This window comes from Lissotriton helveticus, chromosome 12, assembly GCF_964261635.1.
Source record: "Lissotriton helveticus chromosome 12, aLisHel1.1, whole genome shotgun sequence".
Lineage (NCBI taxonomy): Eukaryota > Metazoa > Chordata > Amphibia > Caudata > Salamandridae > Lissotriton > Lissotriton helveticus.
The window spans coordinates 425,104,060-425,120,768 of NC_136073.1; the positions used below are offsets into that span (position 1 = coordinate 425,104,060).

The following is a 16,709-nucleotide window of genomic DNA, read 5'->3' on the forward strand; positions in this document are numbered from 1 at the left end:
TCTGTCTAAAAAAAGATTGTTCAGCTGTTCAGAATGTGTGTGACTTGCATGGGAGTGGTTCAGCATATATCATTTGCTGTTGACCTTTTTTGTATTTTTGTTTTAGGTTTTATGGACCCTTTCTATTTATTGATTTTATTGGGTGTAGGAGTTTGAAATGGTGAAATGTCTGCCCCATTTTTGAATATGTTGCTTTGGAAAAATGTGTTTTTGTATTTTGACATTATTTATATTTTCATTTTTATATTCTCATAATGTTTCATCTGCTATTGAAAATAAAATTGTTCTTTTCTGAACAACTTCCTCCTTTTTTTCATCTTATTATCTCTGTTTTCAGGCTCACCAGCAACCCTCCTGGACAGATACAGTTCCCCCGTCGCTAGTTCCACGAGGAGAAGGCTGTTTGTAGACAGTGACACGTCCCCTGAAACTGGAACCCCAACTCAAATATCCCAAGCACCTGTTGTGAATACTGTGCCAGTGCAGAGCATGGTGGCCGAGGCAATGTCTGTCACTCCTGGACAGACTTTGCTAACCATGGCAACAGCAACTGTAACAGCTAACAATGGACAAACAGTTACCATACCAGTGCAAGGTAAAGGACCTTACAATTTAGTCAAAAGTGCAGGAGCTCTGCATACCTGACAGGCACCCTTACAAATACTTATTCGGACTTGATTTTTTGTATGTCTGTTGGGATAAAAGCTGTTTTCTGCACATTTTCTACATGATGGCATTCTGTCAATTGGCTGTTTTTTTAGCATGCATGCACTATAGTTACAATGGGATTTTTGTTAAACCTTTATTTCTCTTCTATTTTGGGAACTTTATGGGACTCAGCCCATGTAACCTGAAACATTGTATTAAATACAGTCCCAGATTTAGGTTCTGGCCGTCCATGGCTCTTAGTAAATTTAGTTGCCGATTATGCTACAGACATAAAGCCTAATGTTGAATGGACTCTTTCATAAATCGCTGGCATTGTCAATTTAAGCATTTCTGGTTGGTGCCTCCTCTTGAGACATAAATCAAAACCTGAAACATGTATTGCAGATTTGAAATTATTTTCATTATCAATACAATCCTCACCACGCCAGGTAGGTGACAAAACAGATTCAATTTAGTTACTAAACAAATGAATTGTCAATGTGGCATATGTGGATTTACACAGCATTTCAAATTAGATATAAAAGGACTGCAGGCAGAGATTAAATGTGTATCTCTTTCAAACAGAAACAGTCCCTAAACTGGAATCCTTTCTCTAAGGTAGGTTTAAACTTACATTTAACTCCTCACTCCCTACGATTCTCCATTCTTCTTTCAATTGACAACTGATCAAGTGGCACTCAAAATGGCTGAGCCTATAAATACCTCGGCATTCTGAACAGTCAGGCACACCCCACATCATGTGCACAGTTCTTGCCTCTGGATCTATCAGCCAGTACTGCTCAAGCAGAACACATGTTGCATGAACCAGTCTCGTCCTCATAGATAAAAATACTTGACATGAATATTATTTATGCACAATAATATAGATCTGTATCAGCCACACATTCAAATGTATCTGACTTTTTAAAAGTCAAAGAGCTCTGTTCCTTCAATTTTCCTGAGGTTGCCTTTGTACAAGTGGTAGCCTTTGTGCAGAGAAGCTCATAATTTTAGAGCATTACCCAGCCCTCTCAGTTTTATCCTGAGAGACATCCCAGGCTCACAATGACATGCGTTGTGTCAGTGGAGTTGAATCATTAGCTCAGTGCGGACTTGTTGGTTGAAAGGTGGATCTTTAGGGCGCAGGTAAATCATGTGAATTGCATTTTAGAGGAATGAGGGAAAGGATGCGATCCCCTTGCACTGACAGGAAGAGCATAGGCAGAACTGTACAAGTGGCTGTATGATTGAATTGCACACTTTGTTCATCTATAATAAGATATTTTGTCTGCTTATTGCTTGGGAAAAGAGAGCAAAGAAATACCGATCACAGAAAGGATACAGACAATAACAGTAATTTAGGGATGTCAGATAAAAAGAGTTCCATGCAGTTGATTGGGTATGGATTCTGACAAGGATTGATTTCTAACAGAGAGTTACTCGTATCATTTCTAATTTGGCTATACATTCTTTAGAACACTTATGTAGTGTACAGTTGTCTAGTATTTCACCACACCAGTAATGACAGTAAGTTCATATTCAATCTAGATTCTGAATTTCTATAAAGATTAGTTCAGGAAAAAACTGTAGAGTTACGATCAATCTCATTTAGAGTTAATGTAGAGGCGTATTTTATCAGTTAGATGCAGAAGTCTGTGGATATACAGCATGATCAGAGATATATTTTCTCATGAGTTTGAGGAAGATCCAGTAATGAATGTTGTTAGTGATGGGACTGAATGGCTTTTCACTTCTCAGAGGGTTGACTCATAGTGGTCTCAATACTGAAGTTTGTCCTCACTGGCTGGTAATATAGTAATTTGAAGAGAGCATTTGAACAGAATATCATGTCAAAGTGAGTGTCCAGTCAAGTCTAAAACCTCGATGCAAGTCCTTGGGGCGTGGCCTGGAACAAGATAGCGTAGCACAGTACAAAAAAAAGGCCTCACCACAGCTACCTCGTTCCACCATTATCCTGCAATAACAGCCTGCTCAGAAAGTGACAGAGGGGGCCTGATGCCCAGAGGTAAGAGAGAGTAGCGGAATCCCGACAGTGTCCCAAAAACGAATTGCGTAATGGTGAAAGATTGAGTTGAGGCCCTGCTCAGGGGCTCTCAATAGGTCAGAACCTGATCAAACCTGCTGATTCTTTGGAAATTCGAAGCTCTCTGTGAGATTGAAGGAATACGTGCTGTACCCGAGGGAGGCTGGAGATGTGTGGGGGAACAGAGGTGCGTGGCTCACCAACTGCGGAGAGCTGTGACAGGAGCCATAGGAGGAGTTGTGGCCTTCTGAGTTGAGGAGCCTTTGGGAAAAGGTCAGTCATGGCCTCCTTTTAAGGAAGACTGTTAAAGGGGGGGGTTCAAGAAGTGGGTAGTGTTGTAGCTGGGGCCATGGTGTAACAGCACCCCCAATCCAACAGGCAGCTGAACACATGGAACAGAAACCCTCTGAATCCTGCCGATTGGCCCAGAGAAGGAACACACTGGCAGTTGGAGCGGGACCTCCTCCCTGGATGGCGATATGAGGAGCAGAGCGGGTGCACACCGATGAGTGCAAGGGAGCCCGTCAATAACAACATGGCCTGGGAGCTAGGGATTTATGGGCTGGGACTCTGACCTTGCAGCAGCATAGAGGAGAGTGAAGAAAAAGAGAATTGACTGAAGAACAGGTAGCAGAAGGGAATTTCAGTAGTGACTTTCATCCCCTCCCTTTGCTTAAAGACAAGAGGCAAACAGGGAGACCTCTACCCTACCTTAAACCCCCCCCTCTTGTTTGAGGTATTGCTATTTTAACCTTGAGATCCCTCTGAATGCCTGTCTGACGAGTGATGGGAGTGGGCTGAGACTATTATGGACAAATGCTGAAATCTGGAGCCCCAAGAACTGGGGAATCCTAGGAACACTTCTAGAATGGTGCTGCCTGCAGAGATTCTTTCTCCCCACTGTAGAGACCCTTCAACCACATCAGTTATGTGGCCAGTGCTGGAACCAGCAAATTGGTTTGCAAGCCACTTCCTGCAACCTCAGTGAAGTAACTAGCGCAAGATGCCCTGATGAGGGAGCCGCTCTCATCTGCCAGTTAGAGAGGTGACTCCTAGCAGGATAAGGAGTAAGTGACTGGGATGCCCGACAAATCAAAGGCGATCCACATGCCAGGCTGAAGCGCAGAGTACCGAATCTGAACGGATGGGCCTCCTGGGCAAGCTGCAGAAGATACTCTCAGCTATAAAATGTACAAGGTGTGGGAAGCTGGCTCTGTATATGGTATTACCACTAGGTGGTAATTCCATGCAAAGAGCGCAGGGGTTCCCCAAAAGTGTACAGAGGTCAATGTAAAACCCAAACTGCTCTGTTAGTGGTAGCGTGGGCGAGCAGCCTTAGGCCTAACACAAAGGAGTGTAAGACATTTATTGCACAGCAGTGATCAATAATGGACACATGACTCAAGAAGGAGTTCCAGACCTATTTTAGAAAATGATGCGTTGTACTTTATTTTAAGATCAAGATCTACGCAATATGATACGTATGTTTTTAAATAAATATACTTTTCACTTTGAAAAATGGGAACTTTTCAGCACATTTCAGGGTTATCCTATGGTGAAAACAAAATCGCGGTTAAACAGGTAAGTTTACAGGTAAGCTTACAGTTCCAGTCTTCAGTACCAAAAGTCAGCAAGAGGTCAAGGGTCAGGCGAGTACCAAAGCTGTGCCACCAGCTGCACAGGGGAGGCCGGGTGCAATGGCAAAATCTTAGTTTAGTCCAAAGCTTTTCAATGGAGACGGGGGGTGCCTGGAGCCACACTGCTTGCAGGTAAGTAGATTGGTTGCAGAGGACAAGCTTTGGGGGGTTAGGACAGCACGGGGCTACAAAGCAGCACCAAGCATACACCACCAGTGGCACAGAGGCAGCCGGGTGTTGGGTGCGAAATCAACCGCGGGCGCTCAATCCTTTTCTATTGCAATTTTCTTTTTGCACCTGCTGCAGGCATTGCAACAGAGGTTGAAGGAGGGAGGCCAACGACAACCAAGGTAAGTAGAGAATTATAGGGTCATGGGGGCCCCATCGGTTCAGCTTGCCAAGTCCCAGGGGTTTCAGGTGCAGGGATGCCTTTGAACATCAGAGTATTCCTACCAGAGCCAGTCGGGTGGAACCTCGGGATTCACATGGCAGGCGAGGCCGTGGAGATTAGGAAAGGTCAGCCAATGCTGGACACAAGGTCAGGATATCGGAGGAGACTTCACTGCACAGGTAAGCTACTAAGACTCTGACCATGGGCGTCGGGTGCAGAATGGGGAGGAGACACGGATCCGCTTGGATCCGGGGTCCTTGAAGTTTGTTTATTCTTGGACAGGTCCGGAGTCTTTTTCGTAGGGAGCAGTCTTCTCATGATTTTCAGAGGTCGCTGGCTGCGATACAGGTTGCAGGTTCGCCAAGGAAGTCTTCGTCTTCAGTCTTCTCTGCTGGGTTGTCTTCTTGCTTCTTAGGTTATCGCAGATCTAGTTTCTAGGTCTGGGGACCACCTAAATACTACATTTTGGAGAGGTCTTAGGGGAGTAGTAGGTAGTGGGCACCTTACCTGGGGAGACTACACCCCCTATTATGCCGTCCTCCTATGGGAGGGCACATAGACCTAGCCCTGATTGGAGGGGCCTCCCTATCTTCACGATGGCGGGGACTTAAAGTTGTGCCTCACCTCACCTCTCCCACCTTAGGGGTGGAGTTGGCGGAGATGGGCACACCCTCCTATTCTTATGAAGTTTCCCCCAGGTTTTCCCATCCAAAGTGAGGGGTGTAAACCAGGGATTGACATGTGCTACTAGCACTATAGCAATTGATCTCAGCGTATTAGGAGACAATCACAAGAAATGTTCTGAGAGAGTTGGTACGACTGAGGGGTTTATCACTGAGCTGTGACCAACAATGTCAGCTTATGAGAAATAGCTACAGGAGTTAAAAGACAGTGTCATTTATATCTTGAATTTAGAGAGGAAAATGCTGAGGGTAGAGGCAAAAGGAACAACATTCAGGTAGTGGGCCTGCCTGAAAAATCAGAAGGCACAGATTTAGTGAACTTTCTGGAAGACGGCTTCAAATGAGAGAGCACCAGAGGGGCTTTCTCATCTGTTGTACCTTAAAGTGCCCATTGGGTTCCTGCGAGGCTCCCCACCCCTCGTATGCTCCCCAAAGATCTGTTGTATCTCCCTCTATTAAATTTCACAACTTGATATTACAAAAAGCAAGGGAAAAGAGCAGTATAATTAAGGACATTAGCAAAGTCATGATCTTTCCTGATTATATGGCAGCAGTGCAACAACAAAATGTTTCATTTATGGTGGTGAAACGAAGACTTTGGAACTTCAATTTGAAATATGCACTGCTCTACCCTGCCAAGCTTAAACATATGGATCACAAGTCACACTTCTTTACAGATCACCAAGCAGTATGGGACTGGCAGTAAGCCAGGTGTGCAGAAATTAACATCTAGCCAACTGTATGTTCAAGACAAACTGAAAAAGAGAAAGACTGTGGAAAATCTGAAAGCCAACAAAACTGCAAATACAGCGGGATGGGGAAGGAGCAGTAGCAGTAGCATTGGACTTGAGAGAGTTTTGAAAAAGACGATGCAGTGAAAGAGGCTGGAGAGGAATCGTATCATACACAATTTTCAGGAAATTAATTCTCAATGCTAATGGTAGCTCCTTGAATGATGGATGATGTGATAGGACATTAACTTTCAGACCGACCGTGAGCTGCTAAAGGTCATTGTGTTCAGAGAGACCATGAGAATGGCTTGTTTAAGAAGTTGGAAGAGTACAAGGTGATTGAGGCTGGCTGGCCGGGATGGCCAGAGAGACAATAATGGAAACGGGCACCCCTCTATTACACCATTATTGGTACACCATATATGAAGCAATCCGAAAGGTTGTAGCTGAGTTTTAGTTCTTTGCAGTTTTTTGTTATGGCTAGCGAGATTTATTTCTTAGTCCAGGTGAAAGGGATTTTGAGGAGTTACACATTCAGATACCTAAAACTGAAATTTGAAATCAGAAGGCATGGGAGAAGGGCTGCAAGTGGAGAGGGGAACATAGATCTGGGATCCACCCATCAACCAAGTACTTGATATGCACATTGGGTCCCATACAAGGTTTTCTTACTTGACAGAATGCAAGGGTCAATTAGAACATTTAGATTGCTGACTTGGAATTTCAGAGCCTTGAACCATCCAGCCAATAGTTGTAAAGTTCAATCCTACATTAAAAGAAGAGGTATACATGTAACCCTCCTACTGGAAACGCACCTCACTCACTTAAAGGATATGGCCCTCCGTAAAAGAAGGAAGAGGCAGCTCTATCTTTCACCTGCTCAGCATATGATAAAGGTGTTTTATTATGGATTAGGTAGTTAGTACCGTTCCAGGTCCAAAGAAGATCATAGATAAAGAGGGGAGATTAGTGTTGATAAGTGGCAGACTAGATTATTGGGACTTAGCAGTGGTCAATATATCAATGCTCCAAATAAAGATCAGGTAACATGTTTGGCAAATGTGTACAATTAGCTTAGCGTAGGTGGTGATTTCAACTGTGTACCTGACCAATGTAGGAAAGTGGCTCTGTATATACTGGACCCAAGTAAGGTACAGTGTGCACAGTCCACAGTCCCCAGAGGTTTGGCAGAGGCTAACGTTAGATATAACCTTACTCTCTAAAGTGGTAGCTTGGTGCTATTCCTTTGCCTACCTGACTGCGGGTGGAAACGCTGCTGGCGCTTGTTCTCTGCCGGTTTGCTGCTGACATTTGGCTGCCTTTAGACCCACGACTCGCGGCCCCCGCTCCGCGGGCGCCGCTCGTGGTCAACGCACTCCCACCTACGCTGGATTTTCTTCTGCAGGGGGTCCTGCCACTGCCCATCAATTGTCGGGACTGCGAGGACCAGCAGGCGCAGCGCTGCTCAACTCGCCGCAGCTGGTCCTCTTCCCGCCCCTCCCGCTTGAACCTGATAACTGCGGGCTGGGAAACTCTGCGTGGTGCTATTCCTTTGCCTACCTGACTGCGGGTGGAAACGCTGCTGGCGCTTGTTCTCTGCCGGTTTGCTGCTGACATTTGGCTGCCTTTAGACCCACGCCTCGCGGCCCCCGCTCCGCGGGCGCCGCTCGTGGTCAACGCACTCCCACCTACGCCGGATTTTCTTCTGCAGGGGGTCCTGCCACTGCCCATCAATTGTCGGGACTGCGAGGACCAGCAGGCGCAGCGCTGCTCAACTCGCCGCAGCTGGTCCTCTTCCCGCCCCTCCCGCTTGAACCTGATAACTGCGGGCTGGGAAACTCTGCGTGGTGCTATTCCTTTGCCTACCTGACTGCGGGTGGAAACGCTGCTGGCGCTTGTTCTCTGCCGGTTTGCTGCTGACATTTGGCTGCCTTTAGACCCACGCCTCGCGGCCCCCGCTCCGCGGGCGCCGCTCGTGGTCAACGCACTCCCACCTACGCCGGATTTTCTTCTGCAGGGGGTCCTGCCACTGCCCATCAATTGTCGGGACTGCGAGGACCAGCAGGCGCAGCGCTGCTCAACTCGCCGCAGCTGGTCCTCTTCCCGCCCCTCCCGCTTGAACCTGATAACTGCGGGCTGGGAAACTCTGCGTGGTGCTATTCCTTTGCCTACCTGACTGCGGGTGGAAACGCTGCTGGCGCTTGTTCTCTGCCGGTTTGCTGCTGACATTTGGCTGCCTTTAGACCCACGCCTCGCGGCCCCCGCTCCGCGGGCGCCGCTCGTGGTCAACGCACTCCCACCTACGCCGGATTTTCTTCTGCAGGGGGTCCTGCCACTGCCCATCAATTGTCGGGACTGCGAGGACCAGCAGACGCAGCGCTGCTCAACTCGCCGCAGCTGGTCCTCTTCCCGCCCCTCCCGCTTGAACGTGATAACTGCGGGCTGGGAAACTCTGCGTGGTGCTATTCCTTTGCCTACCTGACTGCGGGTGGAAACGCTGCTGGCGCTTGTTCTCTGCCGGTTTGCTGCTGACATTTGGCTGCCTTTAGACCCACGCCTCGCGGCCCCCGCTCCGCGGGCGCCGCTCGTGGTCAACGCACTCCCACCTACGCCGGATTTTCTTCTGCAGGGGGTCCTGCCACTGCCCATCAATTGTCGGGACTGCGAGGACCAGCAGGCGCAGCGCTGCTCAACTCGCCGCAGCTGGTCCTCTTCCCGCCCCTCCCGCTTGAACCTGATAACTGCGGGCTGGGAAACTCTGCGTGGTGCTATTCCTTTGCCTACCTGACTGCGGGTGGAAACGCTGCTGGCGCTTGTTCTCTGCCGGTTTGCTGCTGACATTTGGCTGCCTTTAGACCCACGCCTCGCGGCCCCCGCTCCGCGGGCGCCGCTCGTGGTCAACGCACTCCCACCTACGCCGGATTTTCTTCTGCAGGGGGTCCTGCCACTGCCCATCAATTGTCGGGACTGCGAGGACCAGCAGGCGCAGCGCTGCTCAACTCGCCGCAGCTGGTCCTCTTCCCGCCCCTCCCGCTTGAACCTGATAACTGCGGGCTGGGAAACTCTGCGTGGTGCTATTCCTTTGCCTACCTGACTGCGGGTGGAAACGCTGCTGGCGCTTGTTCTCTGCCGGTTTGCTGCTGACATTTGGCTGCCTTTAGACCCACGCCTCGCGGCCCCCGCTCCGCGGGCGCCGCTCGTGGTCAACGCACTCCCACCTACGCCGGATTTTCTTCTGCAGGTGGTCCTGCCACTGCCCATCAATTGTCGGGACTGCGAGGACCAGCAGGCGCAGCGCTGCTCAACTCGCCGCAGCTGGTCCTCTTCCCGCCCCTCCCGCTTGAACCTGATAACTGCGGGCTGGGAAACTCTGCGTGGTGCTATTCCTTTGCCTACCTGACTGCGGGTGGAAACGCTGCTGGCGCTTGTTCTCTGCCGGTTTGCTGCTGACATTTGGCTGCCTTTAGACCCACGCCTCGCGGCCCCCGCTCCGCGGGCGCCGCTCGTGGTCAACGCACTCCCACCTACGCCGGATTTTCTTCTGCAGGGGGTCCTGCCACTGCCCATCAATTGTCGGGACTGCGAGGACCAGCAGGCGCAGCGCTGCTCAACTCGCCGCAGCTGGTCCTCTTCCCGCCCCTCCCGCTTGAACCTGATAACTGCGGGCTGGGAAACTCTGCGTGGTGCTATTCCTTTGCCTACCTGACTGCGGGTGGAAACGCTGCTGGCGCTTGTTCTCTGCCGGTTTGCTGCTGACATTTGGCTGCCTTTAGACCCACGCCTCGCGGCCCCCGCTCCGCGGGCGCCGCTCGTGGTCAACGCACTCCCACCTACGCCGGATTTTCTTCTGCAGGGGGTGCTGCCACTGCCCATCAATTGTCGGGACTGCGAGGACCAGCAGGCGCAGCGCTGCTCAACTCGCCGTAGCTGGTCCTCTTCCCGCCCCTCCCGCTTGAACCTGATAACTGCGGGCTGGGAAACTCTGCGTGGTGCTATTCCTTTGCCTACCTGACTGCGGGTGGAAACGCTGCTGGCGCTTGTTCTCTGCCGGTTTGCTGCTGACATTTGGCTGCCTTTAGACCCACGCCTCGCGGCCCCCGCTCCGCGGGCGCCGCTCGTGGTCAACGCACTCCCACCTACGCCGGATTTTCTTCTGCAGGGGGTCCTGCCACTGCCCATCAATTGTCGGGACTGCGAGGACCAGCAGGCGCAGCGCTGCTCAACTCGCCGCAGCTGGTCCTCTTCCCGCCCCTCCCGCTTGAACGTGATAACTGCGGGCTGGGAAACTCTGCGTGGTGCTATTCCTTTGCCTACCTGACTGCGGGTGGAAACGCTGCTGGCGCTTGTTCTCTGCCGGTTTGCTGCTGACATTTGGCTGCCTTTAGACCCACGCCTCGCGGCCCCCGCTCCGCGGGCGCCGCTCGTGGTCAACGCACTCCCACCTACGCCGGATTTTCTTCTGCAGGGGGTCCTGCCACTGCCCATCAATTGTCGGGACTGCGAGGACCAGCAGGCGCAGCGCTGCTCAACTCGCCGCAGCTGGTCCTCTTCCCGCCCCTCCCGCTTGAACCTGATAACTGCGGGCTGGGAAACTCTGCGTGGTGCTATTCCTTTGCCTACCTGACTGCGGGTGGAAACGCTGCTGGCGCTTGTTCTCTGCCGGTTTGCTGCTGACATTTGGCTGCCTTTAGACCCACGCCTCGCGGCCCCCGCTCCGCGGGCGCCGCTCGTGGTCAACGCACTCCCACCTACGCCGGATTTTCTTCTGCAGGGGGTCCTGCCACTGCCCATCAATTGTCGGGACTGCGAGGACCAGCAGGCGCAGCGCTGCTCAACTCGCCGCAGCTGGTCCTCTTCCCGCCCCTCCCGCTTGAACCTGATAACTGCGGGCTGGGAAACTCTGCGTGGTGCTATTCCTTTGCCTACCTGACTGCGGGTGGAAACGCTGCTGGCGCTTGTTCTCTGCCGGTTTGCTGCTGACATTTGGCTGCCTTTAGACCCACGCCTCGCGGCCCCCGCTCCGCGGGCGCCGCTCGTGGTCAACGCACTCCCACCTACGCCGGATTTTCTTCTGCAGGGGGTCCTGCCACTGCCCATCAATTGTCGGGACTGCGAGGACCAGCAGGCGCAGCGCTGCTCAACTCGCCGCAGCTGGTCCTCTTCCCGCCCCTCCCGCTTGAACCTGATAACTGCGGGCTGGGAAACTCTGCGTGGTGCTATTCCTTTGCCTACCTGACTGCGGGTGGAAACGCTGCTGGCGCTTGTTCTCTGCCGGTTTGCTGCTGACATTTGGCTGCCTTTAGACCCACGCCTCGCGGCCCCCGCTCCGCGGGCGCCGCTCGTGGTCAACGCACTCCCACCTACGCCGGATTTTCTTCTGCAGGGGGTCCTGCCACTGCCCATCAATTGTCGGGACTGCGAGGACCAGCAGGCGCAGCGCTGCTCAACTCGCCGCAGCTGGTCCTCTTCCCGCCCCTCCCGCTTGAACCTGATAACTGCGGGCTGGGAAACTCTGCGTGGTGCTATTCCTTTGCCTACCTGACTGCGGGTGGAAACGCTGCTGGCGCTTGTTCTCTGCCGGTTTGCTGCTGACATTTGGCTGCCTTTAGACCCACGCCTCGCGGCCCCCGCTCCGCGGGCGCCGCTCGTGGTCAACGCACTCCCACCTACGCCGGATTTTCTTCTGCAGGGGGTGCTGCCACTGCCCATCAATTGTCGGGACTGCGAGGACCAGCAGGCGCAGCGCTGCTCAACTCGCCGTAGCTGGTCCTCTTCCCGCCCCTCCCGCTTGAACCTGATAACTGCGGGCTGGGAAACTCTGCGTGGTGCTATTCCTTTGCCTACCTGACTGCGGGTGGAAACGCTGCTGGCGCTTGTTCTCTGCCGGTTTGCTGCTGACATTTGGCTGCCTTTAGACCCACGCCTCGCGGCCCCCGCTCCGCGGGCGCCGCTCGTGGTCAACGCACTCCCACCTACGCCGGATTTTCTTCTGCAGGGGGTCCTGCCACTGCCCATCAATTGTCGGGACTGCGAGGACCAGCAGGCGCAGCGCTGCTCAACTCGCCGCAGCTGGTCCTCTTCCCGCCCCTCCCGCTTGAACGTGATAACTGCGGGCTGGGAAACTCTGCGTGGTGCTATTCCTTTGCCTACCTGACTGCGGGTGGAAACGCTGCTGGCGCTTGTTCTCTGCCGGTTTGCTGCTGACATTTGGCTGCCTTTAGACCCACGCCTCGCGGCCCCCGCTCCGCGGGCGCCGCTCGTGGTCAACGCACTCCCACCTACGCCGGATTTTCTTCTGCAGGGGGTCCTGCCACTGCCCATCAATTGTCGGGACTGCGAGGACCAGCAGGCGCAGCGCTGCTCAACTCGCCGCAGCTGGTCCTCTTCCCGCCCCTCCCGCTTGAACCTGATAACTGCGGGCTGGGAAACTCTGCGTGGTGCTATTCCTTTGCCTACCTGACTGCGGGTGGAAACGCTGCTGGCGCTTGTTCTCTGCCGGTTTGCTGCTGACATTTGGCTGCCTTTAGACCCACGCCTCGCGGCCCCCGCTCCGCGGGCGCCGCTCGTGGTCAACGCACTCCCACCTACGCCGGATTTTCTTCTGCAGGGGGTCCTGCCACTGCCCATCAATTGTCGGGACTGCGAGGACCAGCAGGCGCAGCGCTGCTCAACTCGCCGCAGCTGGTCCTCTTCCCGCCCCTCCCGCTTGAACCTGATAACTGCGGGCTGGGAAACTCTGCGTGGTGCTATTCCTTTGCCTACCTGACTGCGGGTGGAAACGCTGCTGGCGCTTGTTCTCTGCCGGTTTGCTGCTGACATTTGGCTGCCTTTAGACCCACGCCTCGCGGCCCCCGCTCCGCGGGCGCCGCTCGTGGTCAACGCACTCCCACCTACGCCGGATTTTCTTCTGCAGGGGGTCCTGCCACTGCCCATCAATTGTCGGGACTGCGAGGACCAGCAGGCGCAGCGCTGCTCAACTCGCCGCAGCTGGTCCTCTTCCCGCCACTCCCGGTATTTAGTCGCCGCCACTGACGCGCTAGCGGGACGCGCGCGGAGCAAAGCGCGGAGCGAAGCCCGGGCAAAGGGCGGGCCCTCTGTGGCCCTCAGTGGCCGAGGTAGGCCGGGCTGGGCCTGGTCACTTACATGGACTAAGTTATTTGTATTGTGCACTCCTTGAGTTGTATTGATTGTGTTGGTTTATTCCTGGAAGATTTCGATAATTGATATTGTTTATATATTTGCTAGAATCTCCTTTTTTTGGGCGGTCCTCATTGGATTTGCTGGACTATTTGTTTTATCTTCGGAAAATATTTTTAATATTTTATATTATTTCTTCTGGAAGTCGGTATTCTTGTATTGTTATTTTGTGAGTTATATTTAAAATGTCTAAAACGTTGCGTTCAGGGAGGGAAGTTGGAGGCATATTGGCCTCACAAAAAGCGTCTGTTCGCATAAGAAATAAATCTGTGAACAACCCCCCACTGAAGGGTCAATGCCAACTATCTGATCTCTGGGATCTGCCGACCCTTAATAACGCTAATGTATCAAATAAAGCCTCCGGTGTCAAGGGCCAGGTGGTTCATACCACTGCCCTTATGTCTCCCCCGCCCACTTCCGTGTTGCTTTCTGCACCACATTCAGTATTGGAGGTGCCCTCCCCTATTGCTATTCTTGAAGGGAAGGGAGAAAGCATGGTTAATCTAGTGGGACCTGAAGGAGATCTTACGATTTACCCACTGCTGTCTTGCACTCCACAGATTGACAGGTCGGGTGGTGGTCTGTTGCCATCATCTACCGACCGTGAATTCTGTGGTCAATGTGCAAATATAGCCAAAGTGGAGTCTGAGGCCCCCAGTAGATCCCCGGGTGGTGCGACCCCCTCCAGGCTTATGCTCCATAGTAGCACCCCTTCCTTATATGATCAGGATATGCCCAATTTGTTAGACGCTTCTGGGTCTCTGGGTCTTAACTTATCGGGTATATGCCACCCTCTGGAGGCATGCGAAAAACCCATCTCTGAATCCATGATTACTCTGGAACAATTACTGTCCTCGATATTAGCTTTATTTGGGAAATTTGTTGGCAGCTCAGACTGCATCTTGGATTCAGTTACCCAAATCTTGAAGGCCTTGTTACAAAAATCAAGTGATTTGAGAGGTGCTGCCCTACCCATGACGGCACATAGCTCGCAAGGGGGTGAGATAAATATCTGTGCACAAGTTGCTAATACGAAGGATGTGGTGACTTCCCAATTACATACTGCAGCTAGTCCCTTAACTGCAGTGTCGAATTGCATTAAGAATTCTGTTATAGAGATTGAGGAAGAAAATAAATCTGTGGCTGGTCCTACCGGGGTTCAAGACCTATTTCCCATCTTTACGTCTGAGAACAGAAAAGGCGTCTATGATTCTGAACCTGTGGTAAGAAAAAAAATCGGCAAAAATGGAAAAAATAAAGGGAACAAAAAGAAGCCAATTCGCAAGTACAGGAAGAAAAGGCAGCGTCGAATAATATTCCAAGATTGCTCGGCCGAAGGGGAGAATGAAGAGGTTGGTTCAGAGCTCCGCTCATTATCAACTAAGGCGGATGCTGAATTGAACTCCTTTCTCTCCTCACCTCCTAAGGGTAGACGCGAACTGGGTCCCTTGACATCTCAGGAGGTTTTGCTTCGACTGGGGGGTCCCTTGCCAACCCAGTCTCAACCACCTGTGAGTGGAGACCCAAGTAATTTTCAATCCGGGCCTCTTAATCCTATGGCGCCTTCCTTTGCCATGGCTTTAGAGACTGAGGTTGTCCCTATAGTGGAGGACCTCCAATTTATATCCAAAGCTCCAGTGGACACCCTTGTCTTGGACTTTCTACCTTTATTTGATGTGGACCTTCCCCTAAATAGAGCTTGGTTACTTAAGCGATTCAGTGAGAATGAAAATCTCCACCATATCCAATCTAGGGATATTGAGCTGGTTACCCTGTTTGGTGAAGTTAAGGTTTCTAGTATAAGGGTTAAATTTTACTCACCAATCATTGTAAACCTGATATTGCAGCAAGCCGAGACTTTCCAACGCACGGGTATTGATATTCTCCCGATTTTTAACTTGGGCAACATTAAGTATGCGCCCGGGGAGGCATTAGGAGGAGATAGGATTAGGGGGGTTACCGCTTCCCTTGGGGATCTGAAGATCCAGGTCTCTAAGGGAAAACGTGTGGTCTTGCAAGCAAAACCACCCCCGTTGACACAGATTTCCTCTTGTATAGAGGATAATGATCGGTGGAATTGGCTGCATGGAGCCCTGACCTCAAAAATTAAAGACAACCCCAGACTATTCCAGCATCTTTAGCACTTCGCTGAAGATTATTTCTTGGAATGCCTCAGGGATCCATAGCAGCCCAGAGAAATTTGATTTCCTCTTTTCTGTAGGAGCCAATGTGATTTGTTTACAGGAAACTTGGTGTGTCAACATGTTGAATGTGTCCAAAGATTTTTATGTCTTGGAAGTGCCTGCTGCCCCCTCCAAGAAAGGACACGCCAGGGGGGGAATCGCCTGTTTATTGTCTAATAAATCGCAATGGAGATTCTCCCACTATATTGACTCCAGTAAACTCCTCCATGCTATAACTATAGAAAATTTGTTTAATGATGGCACTAAGTCCCCTATCGTGATTTTAAATGTTTATATTCCTCCAGAAGAACGTTTTAATGTGTTAATGAAGCGGGTATTTCGTTATGTGGATCAGATTAAAAATGTTCCATCTCCTCCGGAGGTTCTGATCATGGGCGATTTGAATTGTAAGATCTCTAATGTAAGTCTGGATCTTTTTAGGAATAAGTCTAAAGAAGAGGCGCACTTTATTCCCCAAGCTCTCTTCCCCGAAAAGTCAGTGACAAATAAAAGAGGGAAGATCTTGCTAAATGAATTAGTGGCCGTCGACGGGCTCATAGTAAATGGTAGATTCCCGTCGGACGTCCCTGCAAAATTTACCCATAAGTCTCCCTTTGGGTCTTCCATCTTGGATTATGTCATCGCTCACTATGGCTTGTTTCCATCTATTCTTGACTTTAAAATTGTACCCACCCCTCTGAGTGATCACAGTTTATTATTTGTAACTATTTCCTTAAAAACCCTGCCTACTGCACCTTGGTCTCTTAGCGGCAGCGATGCTGCCTTCCATGCTTCTTCTGGAAGGTGTTATTGGAATGCCGCAGCCGTTAAAGGAGTGCAGGAACTTTTATCTGATACCGTTTTAGTTCTTAATGAGTGGCGTGGTAATGAAATAGTATACTTCGAAGAATTTTTGCGGAAGATTACTTCTTGTGCAAAAAAATCTTCCCGACCAATAAGAGGGGTTGAAGTTCCCAGGGCACTGTGTACCTTAAATAAGGAAATTAACAACCTTGTCCGGGAACAATACTTGGATAGAGGTATAGAACGTGGAAGAGAGATTTCAAGGCTAAAAAGGAAGAGAAGTAGACTTAAACTAAAAATAAAAAAGGCTAAGGAGGACATTATCTGGATCGATCTGCGAGAATCGGTCGTCCATGGTAGGATTAGAGATTTCTGGGCAATAATAGGTAAG

At 51.0% G+C, this 16,709-nt stretch overlaps 1 protein-coding gene across 1 annotated transcript in view; it reads left to right on the forward strand.

The window, feature by feature from the left end:
* RBL2 (RB transcriptional corepressor like 2) overlaps positions 1-16,709 on the forward strand; it is an 817,437-nt gene that overhangs the window by 495,409 nt on the left and 305,319 nt on the right. Inside the window, exon 15 of the mRNA XM_078670248.1 lies at positions 338-595. Within this exon, the coding sequence (XP_078526374.1) occupies positions 338-595 (258 nt within the window). The remainder of the gene's footprint in view (positions 1-337; positions 596-16,709) is intronic.